Source organism: Entelurus aequoreus, linkage group LG17 (genome assembly GCF_033978785.1).
Source record: "Entelurus aequoreus isolate RoL-2023_Sb linkage group LG17, RoL_Eaeq_v1.1, whole genome shotgun sequence".
NCBI classification, from domain to species: Eukaryota; Metazoa; Chordata; class Actinopteri; order Syngnathiformes; family Syngnathidae; genus Entelurus; species Entelurus aequoreus.
In genome coordinates this window covers 5,367,153-5,392,358 of record NC_084747.1, presented here as the reverse complement: position 1 = coordinate 5,392,358, position 25,206 = coordinate 5,367,153, and the positions used below count along the sequence as shown (strand labels likewise).

Here is a 25,206-nt window from a genome sequence, read left to right as displayed (position 1 = left end):
CCCTAAAATAGGCCTAACAACGCCAATGACTTTTGACCTAGTCACATTTTCAGTAGAGCCATAATACATTCATAAAAGAAGCAAACTTCATGAATGTTTTTTGTGACCAACAAGTATGTGCTCCAATCACTCTATCACAAACAAATTAGAGTTTGATTGGAAAGTCAAGACAGCCATGACATTATGTTCTTTACACGTGTATGTACACTTTTGATCGCGACTGTATATATAATATATTGTAAAAATATTTGTTTTTATATTGACATCACAAAAGAAAATGATGGCGTCTTCCTCCAGGCGGTCCAGCAAACATGTCCGTGTCCATCAACCCCGCCACCGTCCTGTCCAACGGGACGCTGGTCACCTACCGCGGCTCCACCGTCTCCTTCCACTGCGTCGCCGATTCTTACCCGTCCCAGCATCTGAACTGGACCTTCAGAGGGGCGGCGGACGTTAACCACTTGTTGGCGTCGTCCCAGGCTCCCTGGCTGGACTTCAGGATGAAGGACGTGCAGCCCGCCGCTCAGGGGGTCTACAGCTGCTCGGCCAACAACACCGTCAGCCACAACGCCGCCAACAGGAGCGCCCAGCTGCTGGTTTACTGTAAGTACAACAACTTCATTTGTGTTGAAAGCCCATATTTGTTTTAACACCGATCGCATACGCGGATTCCCTTTGGCTGACACAATGTTTATTTTTAATCTCGCAGCTAATTATGTGTCTCCATAAACCGTGTGGAGCCGCTCCCCAATAATCACCTCCATTACGGAAATTAAAAGACATTTCTCTGTGTCTTAAGTAGCATTATCACTGGAGGAAGGGGCTAAACACGTCACACGCTGAGAGCTTTAAACAACACAGGAAATAAAGAGTTGAGTAAAAGTTAGGACGTAAAGATGAAGAAAATAAGCAGTTGTTCACAGGAAATTTAAATGGTAGAATAATAAGAGTCTAGAGCGGGGATTCCTAAACTGTGGTACTCGTACCACTAGTGGTACGCCAAAAAAATAATTTCATTGAAGTACAGCGTTTCACATTCCATTTTTTTTTATTTTATTTTTTTCATTTTATTTTTATTGACATCCAGCATCAGACATTCCTATCCATTACATCATATTTACATACATCATATATCTGTTGTCTGCCCTAAATGTCAAAATATTTTTTGTTTATATCCCAACCATACCACCCACCCCCCCCCCCCCCCACCCCCCAAAAAAAAGAAACAGCAAAGTAGTATCTACAAATACATCAATTAAATAAACAAAAAAGTAAATAATACATTAATAATAATCCATCCATTCATTTTCTACCGCTTGTCCTTTAAAGGCCTACTGAAAGCCACTACTACCGACCACGCAGTCTGATAGTTTATATATCAATGATGAAATCTTAACATTATAACACATGCCAATACGGCCGGGTTAACTTATAAAGTGACATTTTAAATTTGCCGCTAAACTTCCGGTTCGAAACGCCTCTGAGGATGACGTATGCGCGTGACGTAGACCGGGGAACACGGGTATGCCTTCCACATTGAAGCCAATACGAAAAAGCTCTGTTTTCATTTCATAATTCCACAGTATTCTGGACATCTGTGTTCGTGAATCTGTTGCAATCATGTTCATTGCATTATGGAGAAGGAAGCTGAGCAAGCAAAGAAGAAAGTTGTCGGTGCGAAATGGACGTATTTTTCGAACGTAGTCAGCAACAACAGTACACAGCCGGCGCTTCTTTGTTTACATTCCCGAAAGATGCAGCCAAGATGGAAGAACTCGGATAACAGAGACTCTAACCAGGAGGACTTTTGACTTCGATACACAGACGCCTGTAGAGAACTGGGACAACACAGACTCTTACCAGGATTACTTTGATTTGGATGACAAAGACGCAGACGTGCTACTGTGAGTATGCAGCTTTGGCTTCTAAACATTTGATCGCTTGACCGTATGTGCGCAACTTTTTTTTGCGTATGTACGTAACTTTTTAAAAATATATAAGCTTTATGAACCTTGGGTTAGGTGAACGGTCTTTTGGGCTGAGTGATTGTGTGTGTTGATCAGGTGTTTGAATTGTATTGGCGTGTTCTGTGGAGCTAGGAGCTAGCAGAGGAGCTAGGAGCTAGCGTAACAAACACGCAGGTGTTTTTATGCAGGATTAATTTGTGGCATATTAGATATAAGCCTGGTTGTGTTGTGGCTAATAGAGTATATATATGTCTTGTGTTTATTTACTGTTGTAGTCATTCCCAGCTGAATATCAGGTCACCCCCGGCTCTCACAGCATCTTCCCTATCTGAATAGCTTCAACTCCCCACTAGTCCTTCACTTGCACTTTACTCATCCACAAATCTTTCATCCTCGCTCAAATTAATGGGGAAATTGTCGCTTTCTCGGTCCGAATCTCTCTCACTTCATGCGGCCATCATTGTAAACAATAGGGAACTTTGCGTATATGTTCAACTGACTACGTCACGCTACTTCCGGTAGGTGCAAGCCTTTTTTTTATCAGATACCAAAAGTTGCAATCTTTATCGTCGTTGTTCTATACTAAATCTTTTCAGCAAAAATATGGCAATATCGCGAAATGATCAAGTATGACACATAGAATAGATCTGCTATCCCCGTTTAAATTTAAAAAAATCATTTCAGTAGGCCTTTAATAATAATAATCAGAAATAAATATATAAACAGATGCATATATATACATATATATATATTCACATTCTTATATTCAAACACAGTGTTACCGCTCAACGAATTGTCGACAATAAAATTAGATTTGTCGACAGGAGTCGTGACATCATCACTCGTGTTTTCCTGTCTCGTTCTGCCACATGCGACAATATCGCCGGTGAAAACATTTAAAGTGTGAGAACATTTCCTTCTATTTTTGTTAAAAAAAAAAACATGAATACTTTGCTCGTTTTGCAAAGCGGACCTTGGTTTTTATGGCAGTACAAAGTAGCAGTAGGGTGGGAAAACAAGTTGCCTTTATATTGACGCTATTATCATATATGTCTGATTTATGACACTAAAAGACTTCCAAAGTTTGCGAGTAAATAGATATGATCAAAATAGTATCAATCTCACAGAGATTCCCGAGCCATTTTGGTGGTTACGTGATCCGTAACGTAGCGTTTAGAAACCAAAGCTCCCTTCCCCATCAACAACAATGCTAATCAAACAGACTTTGTGAGAGACAACAACGATTACGTTGGGAAAATCTTGATCCAGAACTAGGGATGTCCGATAGCCGATATTATCGGCCGATAAATACTTTAAAAAGTAATATCGGAAATTATCGGTTTCAAAATTATCGGTATCGGTTTCCAAAAAGTAAAATGTATGACTTTTTAAAAGGCCGCTCTGTACACGGACGTAGGGAGAAGTACAGAGCGTCAATAAACCTTAAAGGCACTGCCTTTGCGTGCCGGCCCAATCACATAATATCTACGGCTTTTCACACACACAAGTGAATGCAAAGCATACTTGGTCAACAGCCATACAGGTCACACTGAGGGTGACCGTATAAACAACATTAACACTGTTACAAATATGCGCCACACTGTGAACCCACACCAAACAAGAATGACAAACACATTTCGGGAGAACATCCGCACCGTAACACAACATAAACACAACAGAACAAATACCCAGAACCCCTTGCAGCACTAACTCTTCCGGGACGCTGCAATATACACCCCCCCACTACCTCCTACCTAAACCCCGCCCTCCCCCAACCCCGCCCACCTCAACCTCCTCATGCTCTCTCAGGGAGAGCATGTCCCAAATTCCAAGCTGCTGTTTTGAGGCATGTTAAAAAAAATAATGCACTTTGTGACTTCAATAATAAATATGGCAGTGCCATGTTGGCATTTTTTTTCCATAACTTGAGTTGATTTATTTTGGAAAACCTTGTTACATTGTTTAATGCATCCAGCGGGGCATCACAACAAAATGAGGCATAATAATGTGTTAATTCCACGACTGTATATATCGATATCGGTTGATATCGGAATCGGTAATTAAGAGTTGGACAATATCGGAATATTGGGTATCAGCAAAAAAGCCATTATCGGACATCGCTATATTTTAATATTTAAATATTAAATATTTTGTAAATTACAAAAAGATGTTAAAATGATAAATGGCCAACATAAAAAAACAAATATTTGAGCTGAGTTATTGCTATTACAATTTTGATTTTCTGTGAAACTTTGCACAAAAAAGTCACCCAAATGGTGCTGAAACGTTACAAAAACGACCAAAAAGTTTAACATTTTCAGAATTGTGTTTTGGAGGTGTAGAATGATTTTAAATGTGTAAAAAGTTATTGAAAAAAAAAGAAACGTTTTTACTCTTTATTAAATTGTTTGAATGCGGTCCAGATGTTCCAGACAGGCACCCTGAGTGCACCTGGGTTCAGTCCCAGGACCCCACGGAGGTGCACTTCAGCTGCAGCTGGGAGGGATCGTACCCGGCGCCCACGCTGCAGTGGGCCGAGGAACAAGGCGACCAGGGGACTCGGCGCGTCTTCGCCTCCGAGGTGACGGACGGCCTGACGGTGGCGCTAAACCGCTCGCTGCTTCTCGGTGGGCAGACCATCAAGTGCTTGGCGCAGCACCTGGCGCTCGCTCCTGGGCAGGAACGCTCCTGTTCTTTTTTGCTCAGTGAGTCAAATGTTGTTGTTTTCAAGTAGCATTACATGGTATAATATGGCAACTTCCACCACCATAGTTGGCGCTATGGTAACTTTTAACTCACATCAAGATGGGTCAACTTTTACATGACTGTATCTGGCAGAAGAAGGCAGCTAAAAGGGGGCACAGCATAGGGGCGGAGCCCGTGGGTGCTCCGGGGCCCGAGCACCCACGTGGAATTGATGGCAACTTTCAATTTTTTATATAATTTTTGAAATAACAATTTTGTTGTTAATTTTGTGGCGAGTTTGGTCAGTTTTACATAATAAAAAAGTAACAAAACATATAGTCTATAATTGACAAAGCCTAACCAAAACTTAATTGTGCCAAATGACACAATCATCTTGACTTTATACAGTATATGCTGCACACGAGTGAATGAAGGGCATACTTGCTCAACAGTCATACATGTCACACTAAGGGTGGCCGTATGAACAACGGCAACACTGTCATAAACATGTGCCATATAGTGAAACCACACTAAACAACACTGTCATAAACATGTGCCATATAGTGAAACCACACTAAACAACACTGTCATAAAAATGTGCCATATAGTGAAACCACACTGTCATAAACATTGCAGTATAGTGAAACCACACTAAACAACATTGTCATAAACATGTGCCATAAAGTGAAACCACACTGTCATAAACATGTGCAGTATAGTGAAACCACACTAAACAACACTGTCATAAATATGTGCCATATAGTGAAACCACAGTAAACAACACTGTCATAAATATGTGCCATATAGTGAAACCACACTAAACAACACTGTCATAAATATGTGCCATATAGTGAAACCACACTAAACAACACTGTCATAAACATGTGCCATATAGTGAAACCACACTAAACAACACTGTCATAAACATGTGCCATATAGTAAAACCACACTGTCATAAACATGTGTCATATAGTGAAACCACACTAAACAACACTGTCATAAATGTGCCGTATAGTGAAACCACACTAAACACTGTCATAAATATGTGCCATATAGTGAAACCACACTAAACACTGTCATAAATATGTGCCATATAGTGAAACCACACTAAACACTGTCATAAATATGTGCCGTATAGTGAAACCACACTAAACACTGTCATAAATATGTGCCGTATAGTGAAACCACACTAAACACTGTCATAAATATGTGCCATATAGTGAAACCACACTAAACACCGTCTTAAATATGTGCCATATAGTGAAACCACACTAAACAACACTGTCGTAAATATGTGCCATATAGTAAAACCACACTGTCGTAAATATGTGCCATATAGTAAAACCACACTGTCGTAAATATGTGCCATATAGTGAAACCACACTAAACAACACTGTAATAAATATGTGCCATATAGTGAAACCACACTAAACAACACTGTCATAAATATGTGCCATATAGTGAAACCCCACTAAACAACACTGTCATAAATATGTGCCATATAGTGAAACCACACTAAACAACACTGTCATAAACATGTGCCATATAGTGAAACCACACTAAACAACTCCGTCATAAACATGTGCCATATAGTGAAACCACACTGTCATAAACATGTGCAGTATAGTGAAACCACACTAAACAACACTGTCATAAACATGTGCCATATAGTGAAACCACACTAAACAACACTGTCATAAACATGTGCCATGTAGTGAAACCACACTAAACAACACTGTCATAAACATGTGCCATGTAGTGAAACCACACTAAACAACACTGTCATAAATATGTGCCATATAGTGAAACCACACTAAACAACACTGTCATAAACATGTGCCGTATTGTGAAACCACACTAAACAACTCTGTCATAAACATGTGCCATATAGTGAAACCACACTAAACAACACTGTCATAAATGTGCCGTATAGTGAAACCACACTAAACACTGTCATAAATATGTGCCATATAGTGAAACCACACTAAACACTGTCATAAAAATGTGCCGTATAGTGAAACCACACTAAACACTGTCATAAATATGTGCCATATAGTGAAACCACACTAAACACTGTCATAAACATGTGCCATATAGTGAAACCACACTAAACAGTGTCATAAATATGTGCCATATAGTGAAACCACACTAAACAACACTGTCATAAACATGTGCCATATAGTAAAACCACACTGTCATAAACATGTGCCATATAGTGAAACCACACTAAACAACACTGTCATAAACATGTGCCATATAGTGAAACCACACTGTCATAAATATGTGCCATATAGAGAAACCACACTAAACAACACTGTCATAAACATGTGCCATATAGTGAAACCACACTAAACAACACTGTCATAAACATGTGCCATGTAGTGAAACCACACTAAACAACACTGTCATAAACATGTGCCATGTAGTGAAACCACACTAAACAACACTGTCATAAACATGTGCCATATAGTGAAACCACACTGTCATAAACATGTGCCATATAGTGAAACCACACTAAACAACACTGTCATAAACATGTGCCATATAGTGAAACCACACTAAACAACACTGTCATAAACATGTGCCATGTAGTGAAACCACACTAAACAACACTGTCATAAACATGTGTCATATAGTGAAACCACACTAAACGACGACAAACACATTTTGGAAGAATATTTGCACCGCAACACAACATAAACACTACAGAACAAATTCCCAGAATTCCCTGCAGCACCAACTCTTCCGGGGCGCTACAATGTAAACAAACGCCATTGGTGGATCCACGCCTAACATGTGGTAATGATACCACGTACAATAGCGTATCTAGTCGATACTACTATGATTAAATCGATATTTTCTTTTCTTTTTTTTTTTTTAATTCATATTATGTTTATAAACGCAGGAAATACGTCCCTGGACACATGAGGACTTTGAATATGACCAATGTATGATCCTGTGACTACTTGGTATCGGATTGATACCAAAATGTGTGGTATCATCTAAAACTAATGTAAAGTATCAAACCACAGGAGAATAAGTGATTATAACATTTTAACAGAAGTGTAGATAGAACATGTTAAAAGAGAAAATAAGCTGAGATATTAACAGTAGATGAACAAGTAGATTAATAATTCATTTTTTACAGCTTGTCCTTAATAATTTTGACAAAATAATAGAATGGAAAATGACACAATATGTTACTGCATATGTCAGCAGCTAAATTAGGAGCCTTTGTTTGTTTACTTACTACTAAAAGACAAGTTGTCTTGTATGTTCACTATTTTATTTAAGGACAAACTTGCAGTACTAAACATATGTTTAATGTACCCTAAGATTTTTTTGTTAAAATAAAGCCAATAATGACATTTTTTGTGGTCCCCTTTATTTAGAAAAGTACCGAAACTAAAATATTGGTATCGGGACAACACTAATACACACACACCGAGCACCCACTGGCATAAATGTAGATCGACACCTATGGGTCACAGCACCACCTTGTGGTAGAAGAGGTGTATATATTATATATGTTAAGCGGGTTTGAAGCGACCGTACTGATTGTGTTTTGGTCACAGAGCCGCCGTATCCCGAAGGAGAGCCGCTGGCCTCGGCTCAGGAGGGGAGCAACGTCACGCTCACCTGCACGGAGTCCACGTCCGCCCCGCCGGCCAACACCACCTGGAGGCGGGGCCGGGAGCAAGTGGAGATCGTGGCCGGCGCCAAGTACTTCCTGTCCGTGGACGGCCCCATCTACCGGCTGACCATCGCCAACGTCAGCAAGGACGACGAGGGCGTGTACTTCTGCCGCAGCGAGAACCCGCTGGCCGTGTTCGAGCTGGAGGTCTACCTTACAGTGAGAGGTGAGGAAAAGACAAAAAAAAAAAATCAACATTTTCCATAATTACTCTCTTTTAAAGAATGTTACACACCAATTTGAACCATTTCAAAGTCAAAATGCTCCTTGCTAATGTTACTATGCTAACGTTCTTCGCTCGTTTTGTAGGTTTATATCGCAGAATCCTATTTTTGACACATGTTAACTGTTAGCATGCTAGCTTTTTAGGGCATTTTACAGCTATACACCTCAGTAATATAAGTTGGTACTTGGGTGACACATAGTAATTATCAAACAATAGCATTGTAACAGTCGTGTTAGAATGCTGTCTTTTTTAGCTAATTACCTGCAAAATTACCTAAAAAGCTAGCATGCTAACAGTTATCCATCTTCTACCGCTTGTCCCTTTCGGGGTCACAGGGGCTAAAAAAAAAAAAGCTAACATTAGCATGTCAAAATGGTAATTTTAGCTTGCTAACGTGTCCACTACCAAATCATATGAATGGTGTATACCTGCAAAATCAGCTGAAAAAAGATAGCATGCCAACAGTTAACATGCTATCTTTGTTAGCTAGTTTTGCAGCGTGTACCTGCAAAATTACCCAAAAAGCTAGCATGCTAACAGTTAACATGCACCAACTCGCAAAATAAAATTCGCTTAAAAAAAAAAGCTAACATTAGCATGTTAAAATGGTATTGTTAGCTTGCTAACATTATGTGTCAACTACCAAATCATATGAATGGTGTATACCTGCAAAATCAGTTGAAAAAGATAGCATGCTGACAGTTAGCATTAACATGCTATCTTTTTTTTCATTGTATGCATTGTACATGTTAACTGTTAGCGTGCTAGCTTTTTAGGTCATTTTGCAGCTATACACCGCAGTCATATAAATTGGTACTTAGTTGACACACTGTAATTATTAAACGATAGCATTCTAATTGCTAACCTTAGCATGCTATCTTTTTTTAGCTAATTTTACAGCGTATACTTGCAAAATTACCCAACAAGCCAGCATGCTAACAGTTAACATGTTTCAAGTATCAAAATAAAATCAGCTAAAAAAGCTAACATTAGCATGTTAAAATGGTAACGTAAGAATGCTAACATTACGTGTCAACTAAAAAAAATCATGACTGCTGTATACCTGCAAAATCAGCTGGGAAAAAAAAGATAGCATGCTAACAGTTAACATGTTCTCTTTTTTCATCATATACTTTAGGCTGAGCATATTGTGAAATCCCAAAAAGAGGACACGTATATGCGTGCCAAGGCCGGGACTAGGTGAAAATCTGCCAATGATACTCGAACTTGCTTTATAAATAATATATTTATTTAAATAAAGCATTTTTTCTCCTCTGTTGACAGCAGTGTTGGCGCTAGGAATTTTCAAAATGGGGTCCCAGGGACCCCATCAAGTCATAAAAATGGGGTCCCACAGTACATTTTTGGGGTCCGGTCCCACTTTTTCGTAAGCATTTTGAAAACAAATGATAAACGTATGCATTATCCTGTTATATCTCACATTGTGTTTTGGAAAAAGGTTGTCATAAACGTTACTTCATTCATTAAAAGAAATAATAAAAAAAGAAAACAAATTTGTATGCATATGTAAATATATTCAGTTATAAACATTTATTCACTTTCTTCTTTCCTTCATGGATCTAAACTTTACCGCTGCTGGTAGTTTTTTCTATGTTTTTATTGAATAAGTTGTAGGTGTATTTATTTCAGTATAAAAGTGTAAAAAGTGTTTTGCTTGGGTCATGAAATGATGATAATGGTGTGCCAGGGCATACATACATTTTATATTTAAATCTCTGGAGTCTACATCAACTTCACATCTATCCCTCATTTCTAAATGTTTTAGTTTATTTATGTTGTTTTTTTGTTTGTTTGTTTTCCGCCCTTTTTTGTCAAACAAAACTACCGTATTTCCTTGAATTGCCGCCGGGAATATAGTATTCGCCTGCCTAGAATTACAGCCGAGTCAAACTCGTTTCGCAAAATAATTAGCGCATACTTGGCACTTCCGCCGGGTCAAATATGAGTCATTAAATGACTTCCGCCTCCTGGTGGTAGAGGGCGCTAGTGATCCTTCTTGCGACTGCTGGTACTGCAGAAGACCGGCGCTGCAGAAGAAGACAACAAGCAGCAAGAGTGAGGAGCCATTGTTTGCTTGCACTTTTAACATGGAGGATTACATATCTAAAATAAAACCGTTTTCTAAACTGGGCTTTCAATCGAAGCAGGAGTTAATACTTAAAGGAAGATCTCCATCGAGACAGAGAGACTTTTAAAACTGAAGAAAGATAAGGAAGACTTCTATAAGAGCTGCGCATGGACTCATTTATACCTAAAGGTAAGACCATAATAACGTTTTTTTTATTAAATGTGCTTTTCATGATAAGGTAAGCGCCGGGGTGAGAAGAGGTTTTAAAATAATTAACGCATGCTTGCCAATCCCGCATGCTTTTGGTACACGCAGGAGTGAGAAGAGGTTTTAAATTAATTAGCGCCCCTGCGGCTATTCAAGGAAATACGGTATGTTTTTTTATGGCAAACACACAAAATATGCAAAATCTTCCACCAAAAATATTTTTCTTAGTGGAATATTTGATGTGAAGTAATGGGAACGTTGGATAGGTCAATAATTCATAATAACATTGATTTTGATTCAATATTATGTTTTGAGCAATGACAGTTTGAAAAAAAAAAAAAAAACAGCTTTGTTTTATTAGTCAACATTGCAACTTTTTCTAAATTACATTTAACCTGTAAGCTTTTTTATTTCACTTTTGTTATGTTTTTGTTTATTTTAATAGTATTTTTAGAATGTGCCGTGGGCCTTTAAAACATTAGCTGTGGGCCGCAAATGGTAAAAATAATATTTAAAAAATAATCGGCGTCCTTTCTGATTTCAATGCGTTAAAAAGACTCAAAAAGTACGTTAACGCCAACACTGCTTGACAGTATAACAAAATAAGTCACACTTATATTCTGTAACATTTACAGTTTTGTAAAAAAATGCAGAGGTAGAAATATTCAAAATAACCTCTTGTACCGTATTTCCTTGAATTGGCGCAGGGAATATAGTATTCGCACGTCTAGAATTACTGCCGGGTCAAACTCGTTTCTCAAAATAATTAACGCATGCTTGGCCTTATCGCCGGTTTATTATTGAAGCTGGATCAAATTCGTTTCGCAAAATATTAATTTTATTATCGCATGTCTATAATTTTCGCCGGGTCAAACTCGTTTCGCAAAATATTTAGCATATGGCTAGAACTTCCACCGGGTCAAATTCGTTACGTCACGAGTGACGCATCTGTCCTCCTTTTCAAAATGGAGGAAGCTGATTTCAGTAGTTTACTATCGCACAAAGGAAAAAAGATAAAGAGCTTTTCAGTAGGATTTAAGGTTCAAGCTATTGAATACCGGTACAGTATGCTAAAGAGAACAGTAAGCAGCTATGTTTTATTAATATACCGTAGCTGCGTGTGTGAAATACTGTATAAGTCATTAAATCACTCCCGCCTCCTGGTGGTAGAGGGCGCTGCCGCGCTAGTGATCCTTCTTGCGACTTCCTGTACTGCAGAAGAAGTGAACACACGCAGCAAGAGATTTATTTTTTCCCTCTGCCTGAACTTCTAACTTGGAGGATCACATACAGGTATCTAAAATAAAACAGTTTTCTAAACTGGACTTTCAATCGAAGCAGGAGGTAATAATTAAAGGAATATCTCCATCGAAACAGAGACTTTTAAAACTGAAGAAAGAAAATAAGGAAGACTTCTATAAACAAGTTATCGATGCTTTTGGTCAGAAGGAGCTGCAAATGGACTCCATTTATAAGTACAGGTAAGACCATAATAACGTTTTTGTTAATTAAATGTGCTTTTCATGATGGTATGCTTACATCACACTCAAAGCGCACGCCTAAATTTTATGGATTCCTTTTGGTAAACGCCGGAGTGAGAAGAGGTTTTAAAATAATTACCGCATGCACGGCCATCCCGCCGGTTTCCGGTAAACGCAGGTGTGACAGGAGGTTTTAAATTAATTAACGCCCCTGCGGCTTTTCAAGGAAATACGGTATATAATCTAAACATAAATAATGCCTCAAAACAAGTTAATTAAATTTAAACAAAAAACAGCAGACGAGCTCTTGCCCTGCACAGCTGTTTTGTGCTTTGTAGTGTCGATATGGGCTTGTAGATCGTTGGCCCCTTTATTTGCCACAGATACATACGTTCCTGCTTTGCACACAGTGCATTCTGCTTTCCATGTGTCACGGCCAGGACCAAAACACAGATACTTTTCCCGCAAATCATCCGTGAAGTTGCATTTACGTTTCGGCTTCTCTCTTGTGTCCTGTCTGTCTCGCCACTGTCTCGCTCTCTTTCTCTGCCCCTCCCTCACGAATGTTGCTGCGTGCGCACACCTTCACAATTTGTTTTGTTTTTAACCCTCTCTTAACCCTGGACGTACATTGAAAATACACGCAACCCTAACTCAAAATGCCGGATATTTGAGGCATTTAAGAAACCCCGCCCGGACAGCCCCGCAAAAGAGGACATATGGTCAGTCTAATATATTTTGATACTTGTCGCATGCTAACCTTTGGCATGCTGACATTTTAGGCAATTTTGCAGGCACCCACCTTGGATTCATATGTTTTGTTACTTGACGTTATCTGTCTAGCTAGTGTGATACATGTTAGCTTTATTTTAGTATTTAGTGTGATGTCTTATCAGGAACCCTGAGCATTGATAAGCTGCTACAGTATGTCTCAAGCAGAAAAGGCTTCATTGTGTCACAGCACATGTTGGAATGTATGTTTCTCCTCAATGAACCACTGCTCTCTCGGTGCCGGCTGCACTCATGCACGCAATAAGTACCACTGTGCCACACAAATTGCTTGCTACTCAGTCGTGTGCGAGTGTTGACTCCTGTTCAGTTGCTAGTAAATCTTCACAAGCTGTACACCAGGGGTGTCCAAAGTGCGGCCCGCAGCTAATTGTTTACCGGCCCGCCACACATTCTGGAAATGCTATTGCAAAAATAAAATAAAAACATAAAAAAAAGTGGAATGTGGTGAAATCTAACTAGAAAAAGTTGCAATGTTGACACAAAGCTGCCATGCAGGCTGTTTTTTTTCTTTTGTCTATCTTTCTTTTTCCTTTTTGCCATTGCTCAAAAAAAAAAAAAAAAAAATCTATGTTATTATTATTGACATGGCTCCAATTGTTTAAAATATTTCACTTTAAAATGTTTTATGTGGAAAATATTGCATATGTTGTGTGGTTGCCATACATAAACATCTTCTCTGACAAAAGAGCATAAAACAAACAAAATAATAGTTCAAACGTAAAATCGACAGATATATCTGAAGTTGATCTCGTAACTTAAGTGTTGAAAGTTAAAAAAAAACTAACAAAAATGTATCACTTTATGAGAGGGGCACTTTTTGGATCCCAAATACATTTAATAAGATTTTATTTATCTTTTCACTGTGATTACTCAAAAATATTAATGAATTAAAATCAATGGTGTCCTGCATAATTGATCTTTTTAAGGCTCTAATTACTTCACATCAAACATTGCTTTCTGAATGTTTTGGGCAGTGGGGGAAATACTGCATATTTCAGTTTTATTATAAAAAACTAAGTTGTCTTTGACAGGAAAGGCATAAAAACCTTTTTGTTTTTTATAACTTTGTGTCAACCTGAAGTTGATATACTGTAGAGATTTACTGTAAGCATTAAATAAAAAATAAAAAAAAGATAATTTGACTTGTTTTTAACATTTTAATGACTTAGACCCTTTATGGTCCCTGGGAGCCCTAAAGGTAAACAATTTAAAAAAAAAATCCATATATTTTGTAATGGTTTGAAAATGAAAAATATCAAAATGGCCCCCACATGCTTTAATTTTTCCGTGTGCGGCCCTCAGTGGAAAAAGTTTGGACACCCCTGCTGTACACTGACTAATCTTAAGTACATTGGGGACGGCGTGGAGAAGTTGGGAGAGTGGCCGTGCCAGCAATCTGAGGGCTACTGGTTCAATCCCCACCTTCTACCATCCTAGTCACGTCCGTTGTGTCCTTGAGCAAGACACTTCACCCTTGCTCCTGATGGGCCTGGTTAGCGCCGTGCATGGCAGCTACCGCCTTAAGTGTGTGAATGTGTGTGTGTGAATGTGGAAAATAGTGTCAAAGCGCTTTGAGTTCCTTAAAAAAGGTAAAAAAGCGCTATACAAGTACGACCCATTTACCATTTACATTGCTTTCTACTTGAAATGTGAAGGCTGCACTGTTTGAGATACCGTAGGACAAAAGTGTTGGGAATGTTGACAAACCAGCCACGCCGCCTTTTCATTTCCGCAGCTTCCTTGGCTTACACGGGCGCCGTTATCGGCGTGTTCATCGCCGCTCTTATCGTGGCCTCCGCCATCGTCGTGGCCAAAGTGGTTTACTCCAACCGGCACCGAGTCTGCCTAGGTAACGTGCAGATGTTGCATGAAAGTCTGCTACACGAGTGTCTCCCCCTGCATCAGTACTCACTTTTGTTGTGTTGCATTGCAGGAGGAGCCTTTGGGTGAGTACATCTCTCTTTCCACAACCACCCTGCAACACAATCCACTCATTAGTGACGCCACCAAAGTGTTCTTTTAACAACACTTTATTTGAAATACTGTAGCTCTCGTTGTATTGTGGGATGTTACCTGCTGTTGCTGCGTAATGCAACTTGTGGTGACTTGTGCAAAACATGCAACAACCAAAAAAACGCTTTAATTTAGTTGCATTACTACATCAAATACCCTGGAGGGCCTACTTAAAGTGTAAAGAGAGCGTGATTTATTATTTAAAACTCATTACACGTGTTGAAGTACCCTTTAGCAAGCTGAAATCTACCCCAAACGACAACTTAGTGATTCAAAATAGTATTTTGACATTGACACATCTCATCTGTGCATCACCTGAGGTTATTCTAGTCGTGTTTCCCATAAACTGCCAAGATACCTGTGGCGGTGGGGGCGTGGCCACCATGACATCATCGAGTAATTTGCATACTTTACTACAATGATTTGATTTTCTCTAGAAAGGCTCAAAAAATGTATACTTACTAATTAATAATCACAGTTTTGTTTTAAACGTCCATCCATCCATCCATCCATCCATCCATCCATTTTACAATATAATTACAACACTTTATGTACATATTTATATACAGATTTGAACAATAAGTTATTCACTGAAATATATTTATTAATTGTGGTTCTTACAAAAAATATATCTTATAAAATATAAAAGCTAAAATGTCTCAAAGCTCTGCCCCTTTAATTAGTGCATACTAAATAATTTAACTTTAGCCTACTACTACAACCATATTATTTACCAGCAACATAAAGTGAAACAGAGGCAGAGGTGTCCTGCCACAGTCAGTAACAAATAAACAGAAAACAGTAGTGGTGGTAGATAGACACAGAGCTTCATCAAACATCTGATCCACTGAACAAAGAGCTCCAAAAATCTTGAACTTTAGACTGCCATCAGTTTTACTCCCTGCACTTAACCATGTGTTTCCTACTGCCTGCAGACTTTGCACCCTTTGTTATATACACATGTTGTGCTTCTAATATAAATACATTTAATAAAGTCAAATACAAATAAGGCAACAAGAGAAGTATCCTACACTTCTCTTTTGTAAAGTAAATCTGAACAGCCGATATGGGCATCTACATCAACTATATGATTTGCCTGAGAAGCTGGAGAGGACAAAAAAAAATTTTAAACATTTTTTTTTTAATTTTTAATTTTTTTTTTAATTTGTTGCGGACGTAATTCTTTCGTGGCAGGCCGCCACAAATAAATGAATGTGTGGGAAACCCTGCTAGTAATGTATGCACAGATGAGATGTGTCAATACTAGGGATGTCCGATAATGGCTTTTTGCCGATATCCGATATTGTCCAACTCTTTAATTACCGATACCGATATCAACCGATACCGATATCAACCGATATATACAGTCGTGGAATTAACACATTATTATGTCTAATTGGACAACCAGGTATGGTGAAGATAAGGTACTTTTAAAAAAAAATTATAAAATAAAATAAGATAAATAAATTAAAAACATTTTCTTGAATAAAAAAGAAAGTAAAACAATATAAAAACAGTTACATAGAAACTAGTAATTAATGAAAATGAGTAACATTAACTGTTAAAGGTTAGTACTATTAGTGGACCAGCAGCACGCACAATCATGTGTGCTTACGGACTGTATCCCTGCAGACTGTATTGATATATATTGATATATAATGTAGGAACCAGAATATTAATAACAGAAAGAAACAACCCTTTTGTGTGAATGAGGAGGGAGGTTTTTTGGGTTGGTGCATTAATTGTAAGTGTATCTTGTGTTTTTTATGTTGATTTAGTTAAAAAAACAAAACAAAAAAACCCGATACCGATAATAAAAAAAACGATACCGATAATTTCCGATATTACATTTTAACGCATTTGTCGGCCGATAATATCGGCAGGCCGAAATTATCGGACATCCCTAATCAATACAAAACTATTACTTGGAATCCCTTTTTGGCATACAAGAATACACTGATTTAATAAATACATCTAAACACTTTATTAATATTTATAACGTGCGTGAACAAAGATCAGTTAATATTGTATGTAGCTTTTAAACAGGAAGGAGGTTTTAGCACATCGGATCAATAACAGTCCTTTTACAATCTCATTAATACCACAGAAATGGCCAACTCTTTCATATTTTGGACACAGTAAAGGCTTGAATAATTTCAAACACATCGTTACAATAACTATGAATATACACTATATTGCCAAAAGTATATTTTGCCACCCATCCAAATGATCAGAATCAGGTGTATAAAAATCAAGCAGTTAGACATGGAGACTGTTTCTACAAACATTAGTGAAAGAATGGGCCGCTCTCAGTGATTTCCAGTGTGAAACTGTCATAGGATGCCACCTGTGCAACAAATCCAGTCGTGGAATGTCCTCGCTCCTAAATATTCCAAAGTCAACTGTCGGCTTCCTTATAACAAAATGGAAGAGTTTGGGAACAACAGCAACTCAGCCATGAAGTGGTAGGCCACGTAAACTGACAAGAGAGGGGTCAGCGGATGCTGAAGCGCATAGTGCAAAGACTTTCTGCACAGTCAGTTGCTACAGAGCTCCAAACTTCATGTGACCTTCCAATTAGCCCACGTACAGTACGCAGAGAGCTTCATGGAATGGGTTTCCATGGCCGAGAAGCTGCTTCTAAGCCATACATCACCAAGTCCAATGCAAAGCGTGGGATGCAGTGGTGTAAAGCACGTCGCCACTGGACTCTAGAGCAGTGGAGTTATCTGGAGTGATGAATCACGTTTTTCCATCTGGCAATCTGATGGACCAGTCTGAGTTTGGAGGTTGCCGGGAGAACGCTAAATTTCGGACTGCATTGTGCCGAGTGTGAAATTTGGTGGAGGAGGAATGATGCTGTGGGGTTGGTTTTCAGGAGTTGGGCTTGGTCCCTTAGTTCCAGTGAAAGGAACTTTGAATGCTCCAGGATACCAAAACATTTTGGACAATTCCATACTTCCAACCTTGTGGGAACAGTTTGGAGCGGGGCCCCTTCCTCTTCCAACATGACCGTGCACCAGTGCACAAAGCAACGTCCATAAAGACATGGATGGTAGAGTCTGGTGTGGATGAACTTGACTGGCCTGCACAGAGTCCTGACCTGAACCCGACAGAACACCTTTGGGATGAATTAGAACGGAGACTTGAGAGCCAGGCCTTCTCCGCCAACATCAGTGTGTGACCTCACCAATGCGCTTTTGGAAGAATGGTGGAAAATTCCTATAAACAAACTCCGCAACCTTGTGGACAGCCTTCCCAGAAGAGTTGAAGCTGTAATAGCTGCAAAAGGTGGACCGACGACATATTGAGCCCTATGGGTTAGGAATGGGATGGCACTTCAAGTTCATATGTGAGTCAAGGCAGGTGGCCAAATACTTTTGGCAATATAGTGAAAGTGTTTTGTCTTACATGTAGTAATCAGCTGTGCAGTCAGGTCTGTCTTCTTATGGGTACAATATTAATTATAGAAATGTATTTACATATAAAATGTCACATTGGTCTATATAGCGATACACACGCATGGTAAAGAGGTGAAGACATTTAAATAGGGAAGGGCGTCTATTAGGGGTGTAACGGTACACAAAAATTTGGGTTCGGTACGTACCTCGGTTTAGAGGTCACGGTTCGGTTCATTTTCGGTACAGTAAGAAAACAACAAAATATACATTTTTGGGTTATTTATTTACCAAATTTGCAAAATCTTCCACCAAAAATATTTTTCTTAGTGGAATATTTGATGTGAAGTAATGGGAACCTTGGATAGGTCAATAATTCATAATAACATTGATTTTGATTCAATATTATGTTTTGAGCAATGACAGTTTGAAAGAAAAAAAACAGCTTTGTTTTATTAGTCAACATTGCAACTTTTTCTAAATTACATTTAACCTTTAAGCTTTTTTATTTCACTTTTGTTATGTTTTTGTTTATTTTCATAGTATTTTTAGAATGTGCCGTGGGCCTTCAAAACATTAGCTGTGGGCCGCAAATGGCCTCCGGGGCACACTTTTGACACCCCTGCTATAGATAATAAAAAATTAAATCTGATAAATCTATGGATAAAAAGTAGAGCCTGGCGACGCATGCGCGTTTATCATAAGTCTCTCTCTCTCTCTCTCTGCCCCTCCCTCACCAATGCTGCTGCGCGCACAATATGTTTTGTTTTTAACCCCTTCTTAACCCTGAACGTACACTGAAAATACACGCAACCCTAACTCAAAATGCCGGACATTTGAGGCATTTACAGGCCTACTGAAATGCGATTTTCTTATTTAAACGGGGATAGCACGTCCATTCTATGTGTCATACTTGATCATTTCGCGATATTGCCATATTTTTGCTGAAAGGATTTAGTAGAGAACATCGACGATAAAGTTTGCAACTTTTGGTCGCTGATAAAAAAGCTTTGCCTGTACCGGAAGTAGCGTGACGTCACAGGTTGTGGAGCTCCTCACATCTGCACATTGTTTACAATCATGGCCGCCAGCAGCGAGAGCGATTCGGACCGAGAAAGCGACGATTTCCCCATTAATTTGAGCGAGGATGAAAGATTTGTGGATGAGGAAAGTGAGAGTGAAGGATTAGAGGGCAGTGGAAGCGATTCAGATAGGGAAGATGCTGTGAGAGGCGGGTGGGACCTGATATTCAGCTGGGAATGACTAAAACAGTAAATAAACACAAGACATATATATACTCTATTAGCCACAACACAACCAGGCTTATATTTAATATGCCACAAATTAATCCCGCATAACAAACACCTCCCCCCTCCCGTCCATATAACCCGCCAATACAACTCAAACAACCGCACAACACACTCAATCCCACAGCCCAAAGTACCGTTCACCTCCCCAAAATTCATACAGCACATATATTTCCCCAAAGTTACGTACGTGACATGCACATGGCGGCACGCACGTACGGGCAAGCGATCAAATGTTTGGAAGCCGCAGCGCATGCGTACTCACGGTACCGCGTCTGCATATCCAACTCAAAGTCCTCCTGGTAAGAGTCTCTGTTGTCCCAGTTCTCCACAGGCCAATGGTAAAGCTTGACTGTCATCTTTCGGGAATGTAAACAATGAAACACCGGCTACGTGTTTGTGTTGCTTCAGCCAGCCGCTAATACACCGCTTCCCACCTACAGCTTTCTTCTTTGCTGTCTTCATTGTTCATTAAACAAATTGCAAAAGATTCACCAACACAGATGTCCAGAATACTCTGGAATTTTGCGATGAAAACAGACGACTTAATAGCTGGCCACAATGGTGTCGCAAAAGGTCCGCTACAATCCGTGACATCACGCGCAAACGTCATCATACCGAGACGTTTTCAGCAGGATATTTCGCGGGAAATTTAAAATTGCACTTTAGTAATCTAACCCGGCCGTATTGGCATGTGTTGCAATGTTAAGATTTCATCATTGATGTACAAACTATCAGACTGCGTGGTCGGTAATAGTGGGTTTCAGTAGGCCTTTAAGAAACTCCGCCCTGACAGCTCCGCAAGAGGACATGTCCGATGAAAAGAGGACGTATGGTCAGTCTATCGACGTGTGTCGGGTGTTACCATTTAGCGGTCAATTGTACGGAGTATGTACTGAACTGTGCAATCTACTAATAAAAGTTTCAATCAATCAATCAAAAAAGCATGCCGTGTGTTGTGCTTCGGTGTGCATTGTTTACAGAACGTGCGTTACGCTACTTAATATGTCCATGTTGAAACTCGTTCGGTACACCTTTGAACCGGAACCCCCGTACCGAAACGGTTCAATACAAATACACGTACCGTTACACCCCTAGCGTCTATTAAAGTACTTGATTGAGGAAATCTTAAAGGCCTACTGAAAGCCACTACTACCGACCACGCAGTCTGATAGTTTATATATCAATGATGAAATCTTAACATTGCAACACATGCCAATACGGCCGGGTTAACTTATAAAGTGCAATTTTAAATGTCCTGGGAAACTTCCGGTTGAAAACGTCTATGTATGATGACGTTTGCGCGTGACGTCAATGGTTGAACCGGAAGTATTGGGACACACTGTATCCCAATACATAGCTCTGTTTTCATCGCAAAATTCCACAGTATTCTGGACATCTGTGTTGGTGAATCTTTTGCAATTTGTTTAATGAACAATAAAGACTGCAAAGAAGAAAGTTGTAGGTGGGAAGCGGTGGGAAGTGGTGTATTAGCGGCTGGCTGCAGCAACACAACCAGGAGGACTTTGAGTTGGATAGCAGACGGGCTATCCGACGCTAGCCGCCGACCGCATCGATGATCGGGTGAAGTCCTTCGTCGCGCCGTCGATCGCTGGAACGCAGGTGAGCACGGGTGTTGATGAGCAGATGAGGGCTGGCGTAGGTGGAGCGCTAATGTTTTTATCATAGCTCTGACGAGGTCCCGTAGCTAAGTTAGCTTCAATGGCGTCGTTAGCAACAGCATTGCTAGGCTTCGACAGGCGGCACAGCATTAACCGTGTGGTTACAGGTCCAGAGTTTGGTAGTATTGTTGATCTTCTGTCTATCCTTCCAGTCAGGGGCTTATTTCTTTTGTTTCTATCTGCATTTAAGCACGATGCTATCACGCTAGCTCCATAGCTAAAGTGCTTCACCGATGTATTGTCGTGGAGATAAAAGTCACTGTGAATGTCCATTTCGCGTTCTCGACTCGACGCTCGTGACAGGGTCACCCGTGGGTTTGCTTGTGTGCGCGTCGTCTGTAGAGCTTGCCTGCCCGCCACCCCGGTTGTACGTGCAAATCACATCCGCCTGATGGCGGTCGTGCCCGCCCGCACGGTGGGGGTTTATAGTCAGGGTCGCTCCACAAACAGTGGGCTCACGCTGGGGTTAGTCTGTTCATCTCCCCCTGCGCGCGTAACGCAGGTTTGCCTGATGGCAGCCGGCACCGCACACGCCAAGGGGCTCGTGACAGAAGTCACCCGTAGGTTTGCTTGTGGGCGCGTCGCCTGTAGTCATTTTCAAGAGGATATAGTATCCGAGGTGGTTTAAAATACAAATCCGTGATCCACAATAGAAAAAGGAGAAAGTGTGGAATTCAATGAACCCTTGTACCTAAATTACGGTCAGAGCGAAAAAAGATACGTCCTGCACTGCACTCTAGTCCTTCACTCTCACATTCCTCATCCACGAATCTTTCATCCTCGCTCAAATTAATGGGGTAATCGTCGCTTTCTCGGTCCGAATCGCTCTCGCTGCTGGTGTAAACAATGGGGAAATGTGAGGAGCCCTTCAACCTGCGACGTCACGTTACTTCCGGTACAGGCAAGGCTTTTTTTATCAGCGACCGAAAGTTGCGAACTTTCTCGTCGATGTTCTCTGCTAAATCCTTTCAGCAAAAATATGGCAATATCGCGAAATGATCAAGTATGACACAGAATGGATCTGCTATCCCCGTTTAAATAAAAAAAATTCATTTCAGTAGGCCTTTAAAGTATTGAGGCAAAATGAGACCATAATTTTGATGTCTCCTCACCTTTTTGCCTTTCTCCAGGCGCCCGGGCGACAACGTAGGTGACGTGCTGAGCCTGGTGGAGTCGGACGATGAGCTCTTCAACGCGCCCGCCCCTCGACTCCCCCCGCTGACGCCCGCGAATCAAACCACCATGGTCCAGATCCACCACATCCCATCCGGTGTGGACATCACCTGAAGACCCAAAATAAATACATATTTGTTGTTAACGTCTTGCCAATGTCGCTTCCCCGCAGGTGAGCAGGAGGACACAGGGACGACGACGGCCCAGACACAAGAAGAAGATCAAGAAAAATTGAGAGAGGAGCTGCCGGATCTTGTAACATTTTAGGTGTCTGGCAATTTTTCTTTTCATTATAGTTGAACATTGACCTCCAACAGAAATGTGAAGGATGCTTTTATAAGGCCGTTACCAAGGTAACTATTTGTTTCTTTGGTGTGGAGTGACCCAAGTGCCCTTACGTCACCACTCTTGACGCTTTAGAATGTGACTCGACCGGAAAAGTGGGAGGGGCCGGATGTCGCCCTCGCCAGTCAGCGAGACGCCGACCAGCCTCACGTATCGTCTTAAACAAAAATACAGAAAAATGTTCATTGTATATTTTTGACGATTAGAATTTGGTGTTCAAATGATTACTTTTAAAGAGGATTTCAATTGTTCTGTAATAGCTGTATGATGTAATCACATGTAAATGAAAAACATGTCAATGTTGGTATGAAAATGTTTACAGCTATTACTCTTTTATTAGCACCTTTCAGAACTTTAGCACCTCTTAAAATGATTACTTTAAAACCGTATTTTCATGTTGGAATTATTTTTGTATTGAAGTACAAACTAATACTGAACATGCACTTGAAATTATTCCATCCAAAAATGTAAATTATTAAAAATGCTTGACAAAAATGATACAGTTAACTTCCTGCTTTTCAAGACTGATACCATCCATCCATCCATCCATTTTCTACCACTTGTCCCTTTTGGGGTCGCAGGGGGTGCTGGAGCCTATCTCAGCTGCATTCGGGCGGAAGGCGGGGTACACCCTGGACAAGTCACCACCTCACCAATAACGTAATTATATTTTTTTTTCTGTAAACGTAAATTTAACTGTAATTCGTTTTTCTTTGCGGCTGGATTTAGGGCAGCTTCTTTAACTACGTGTTTACAATGAACTCGAGAAGTTTACAGCAAGTAGGAGCAAAGGAGCGTTTGATTTGCCCGCCTTCAGCACAGTACAGCAATGTCTCATTTGAGCATTTTTTGTTTGTTTTTAAATTTGATAAAACATTTTTACATTCAGTGGTTTGATGTAATTCCTTATATTTATCGTGCACCCTTACAAACTACACTTATTTTCTATCATGTAAAGAAAATACATAGCGTAAGTTGATCAACTTTTCAAATGTAATAATTTGAGTGCAGATAGCTCTTACCTTTGAATTTATTTTGATGCAAATCCAGGATTTTATTTTATTTTTTTCACATCTTGCCTTACTTTTTATAGTAATTTACATTTTAATGCTAGTCATTCAGCAGTGGGGGTCTAAAGAGGGACAATAATAAAATGTACAATTTGGTTAAAATCAATATGTTTTGATATTTAATTTTTTTGCAAATATTGTCCCGTTTGGGGTCGCGGGGGTGCTGGAGCCCCAAACGGGACAAGCGGTAGAAAATGGATGGATGGATGGATGTCTAGATCATGGGTGTTCAAAATGTTTCCATTAAAGGCCGCATAAAGAAACATTAAAGGATGCATAGGCCACTTTGATGTTTCCGTGAAAGGCCTCCTACAGAAACATTAAAGGATGCATAGGCCACTTTGATGTTTCCATGAAAGTCCGCCTACAGAAACATTAAAGGATGCATAGGCCACTTTGATGTTTCCATGAAAGGCCGCATACAGAAACATGAAAGGATGCATAGGCCACTTTGATGTTTCTGTGAAAGGCCTCATACAGAAACATTAAAGGATGCATAGGCCACTTTGATGTTTCCATGAAAGTCCGCCTACAGAAACATTAAAGGATGCATAGGCCAATTTGATGTTTCCATGAAAGGCCGCATACAGAAACATGAAAGGATGCATAGGCCACTTTGATGTTTCTGTGAAAGGCCTCCTACAGAAATATTAAAGGATGCATAGGCCACTTTGATGTTTCCGTGAAAGGCCTCCTGCAGAAACATGAAAGGATGCATAGGCCACCTTTATGTTTCCCTGAAAGGCCTCCTACAGAAACATTAAAGGATGCATAGGCCACTTTGATGTTTAAATGAAAGTCCGCCTACAGAAACATTAAAGGATTCATAGGCCACTTTGATGTTTTCATGAAAGGCCGCCACATCAAAGTCCGCCTACAGAAACATTAAAGAATGCATAGACCACATAGTTGTACATTAAAAGTACTAAAAGCAAAGGTCTCAATGTTGGCAAGTATGCTTTGGGGCGAGCACCCACAAGGGATTGATGGCAACTTTCAATCTTTAAAATAATTTTTGAAAAATCAATGTTATTTGTTACAAAATAATAGAGCCACAAATCATATGGGATATTAACT

General features: G+C 39.9%; 1 protein-coding gene and 1 long non-coding RNA gene across 4 annotated transcripts in view; one reads left to right on the top strand and one right to left on the bottom strand.

The window, feature by feature from the left end:
• Positions 1-15,118, bottom strand: part of LOC133632190 (uncharacterized) — a 16,394-nt gene extending 1,276 nt beyond the window's left edge. The window contains exons 1-4 of the long non-coding RNA XR_009821663.1: positions 15,054-15,118; positions 14,849-14,986; positions 8,292-8,495; positions 1-601 (exon numbers count right to left, since the gene is read on the bottom strand). The exon at positions 1-601 is cut by the window's left edge and continues 1,276 nt beyond it. This is a non-coding gene — a long non-coding RNA (uncharacterized LOC133632190). The remainder of the gene's footprint in view (positions 602-8,291; positions 8,496-14,848; positions 14,987-15,053) is intronic.
• vsig10 (V-set and immunoglobulin domain containing 10) overlaps positions 1-23,976 on the top strand; it is a 28,986-nt gene extending 5,010 nt beyond the window's left edge. For 2 of the 3 annotated variants that reach the window (XM_062024471.1, XM_062024472.1), the window contains 7 exons: positions 298-603; positions 4,391-4,672; positions 8,228-8,512; positions 14,877-14,990; positions 15,075-15,087; positions 22,672-22,811; positions 22,887-23,976. In XM_062024471.1, the coding sequence (XP_061880455.1) occupies positions 298-603; positions 4,391-4,672; positions 8,228-8,512; positions 14,877-14,990; positions 15,075-15,087; positions 22,672-22,811; positions 22,887-22,981 (1,235 nt within the window). In that variant the 3' untranslated portion in view covers positions 22,982-23,976. The remainder of the gene's footprint in view (positions 1-297; positions 604-4,390; positions 4,673-8,227; positions 8,513-14,876; positions 14,991-15,074; positions 15,088-22,671; positions 22,812-22,886) is intronic. The other variant, XR_009821662.1, reaches the window with a different exon arrangement.
• Positions 23,977-25,206: the final 1,230 nt, after the last annotated feature.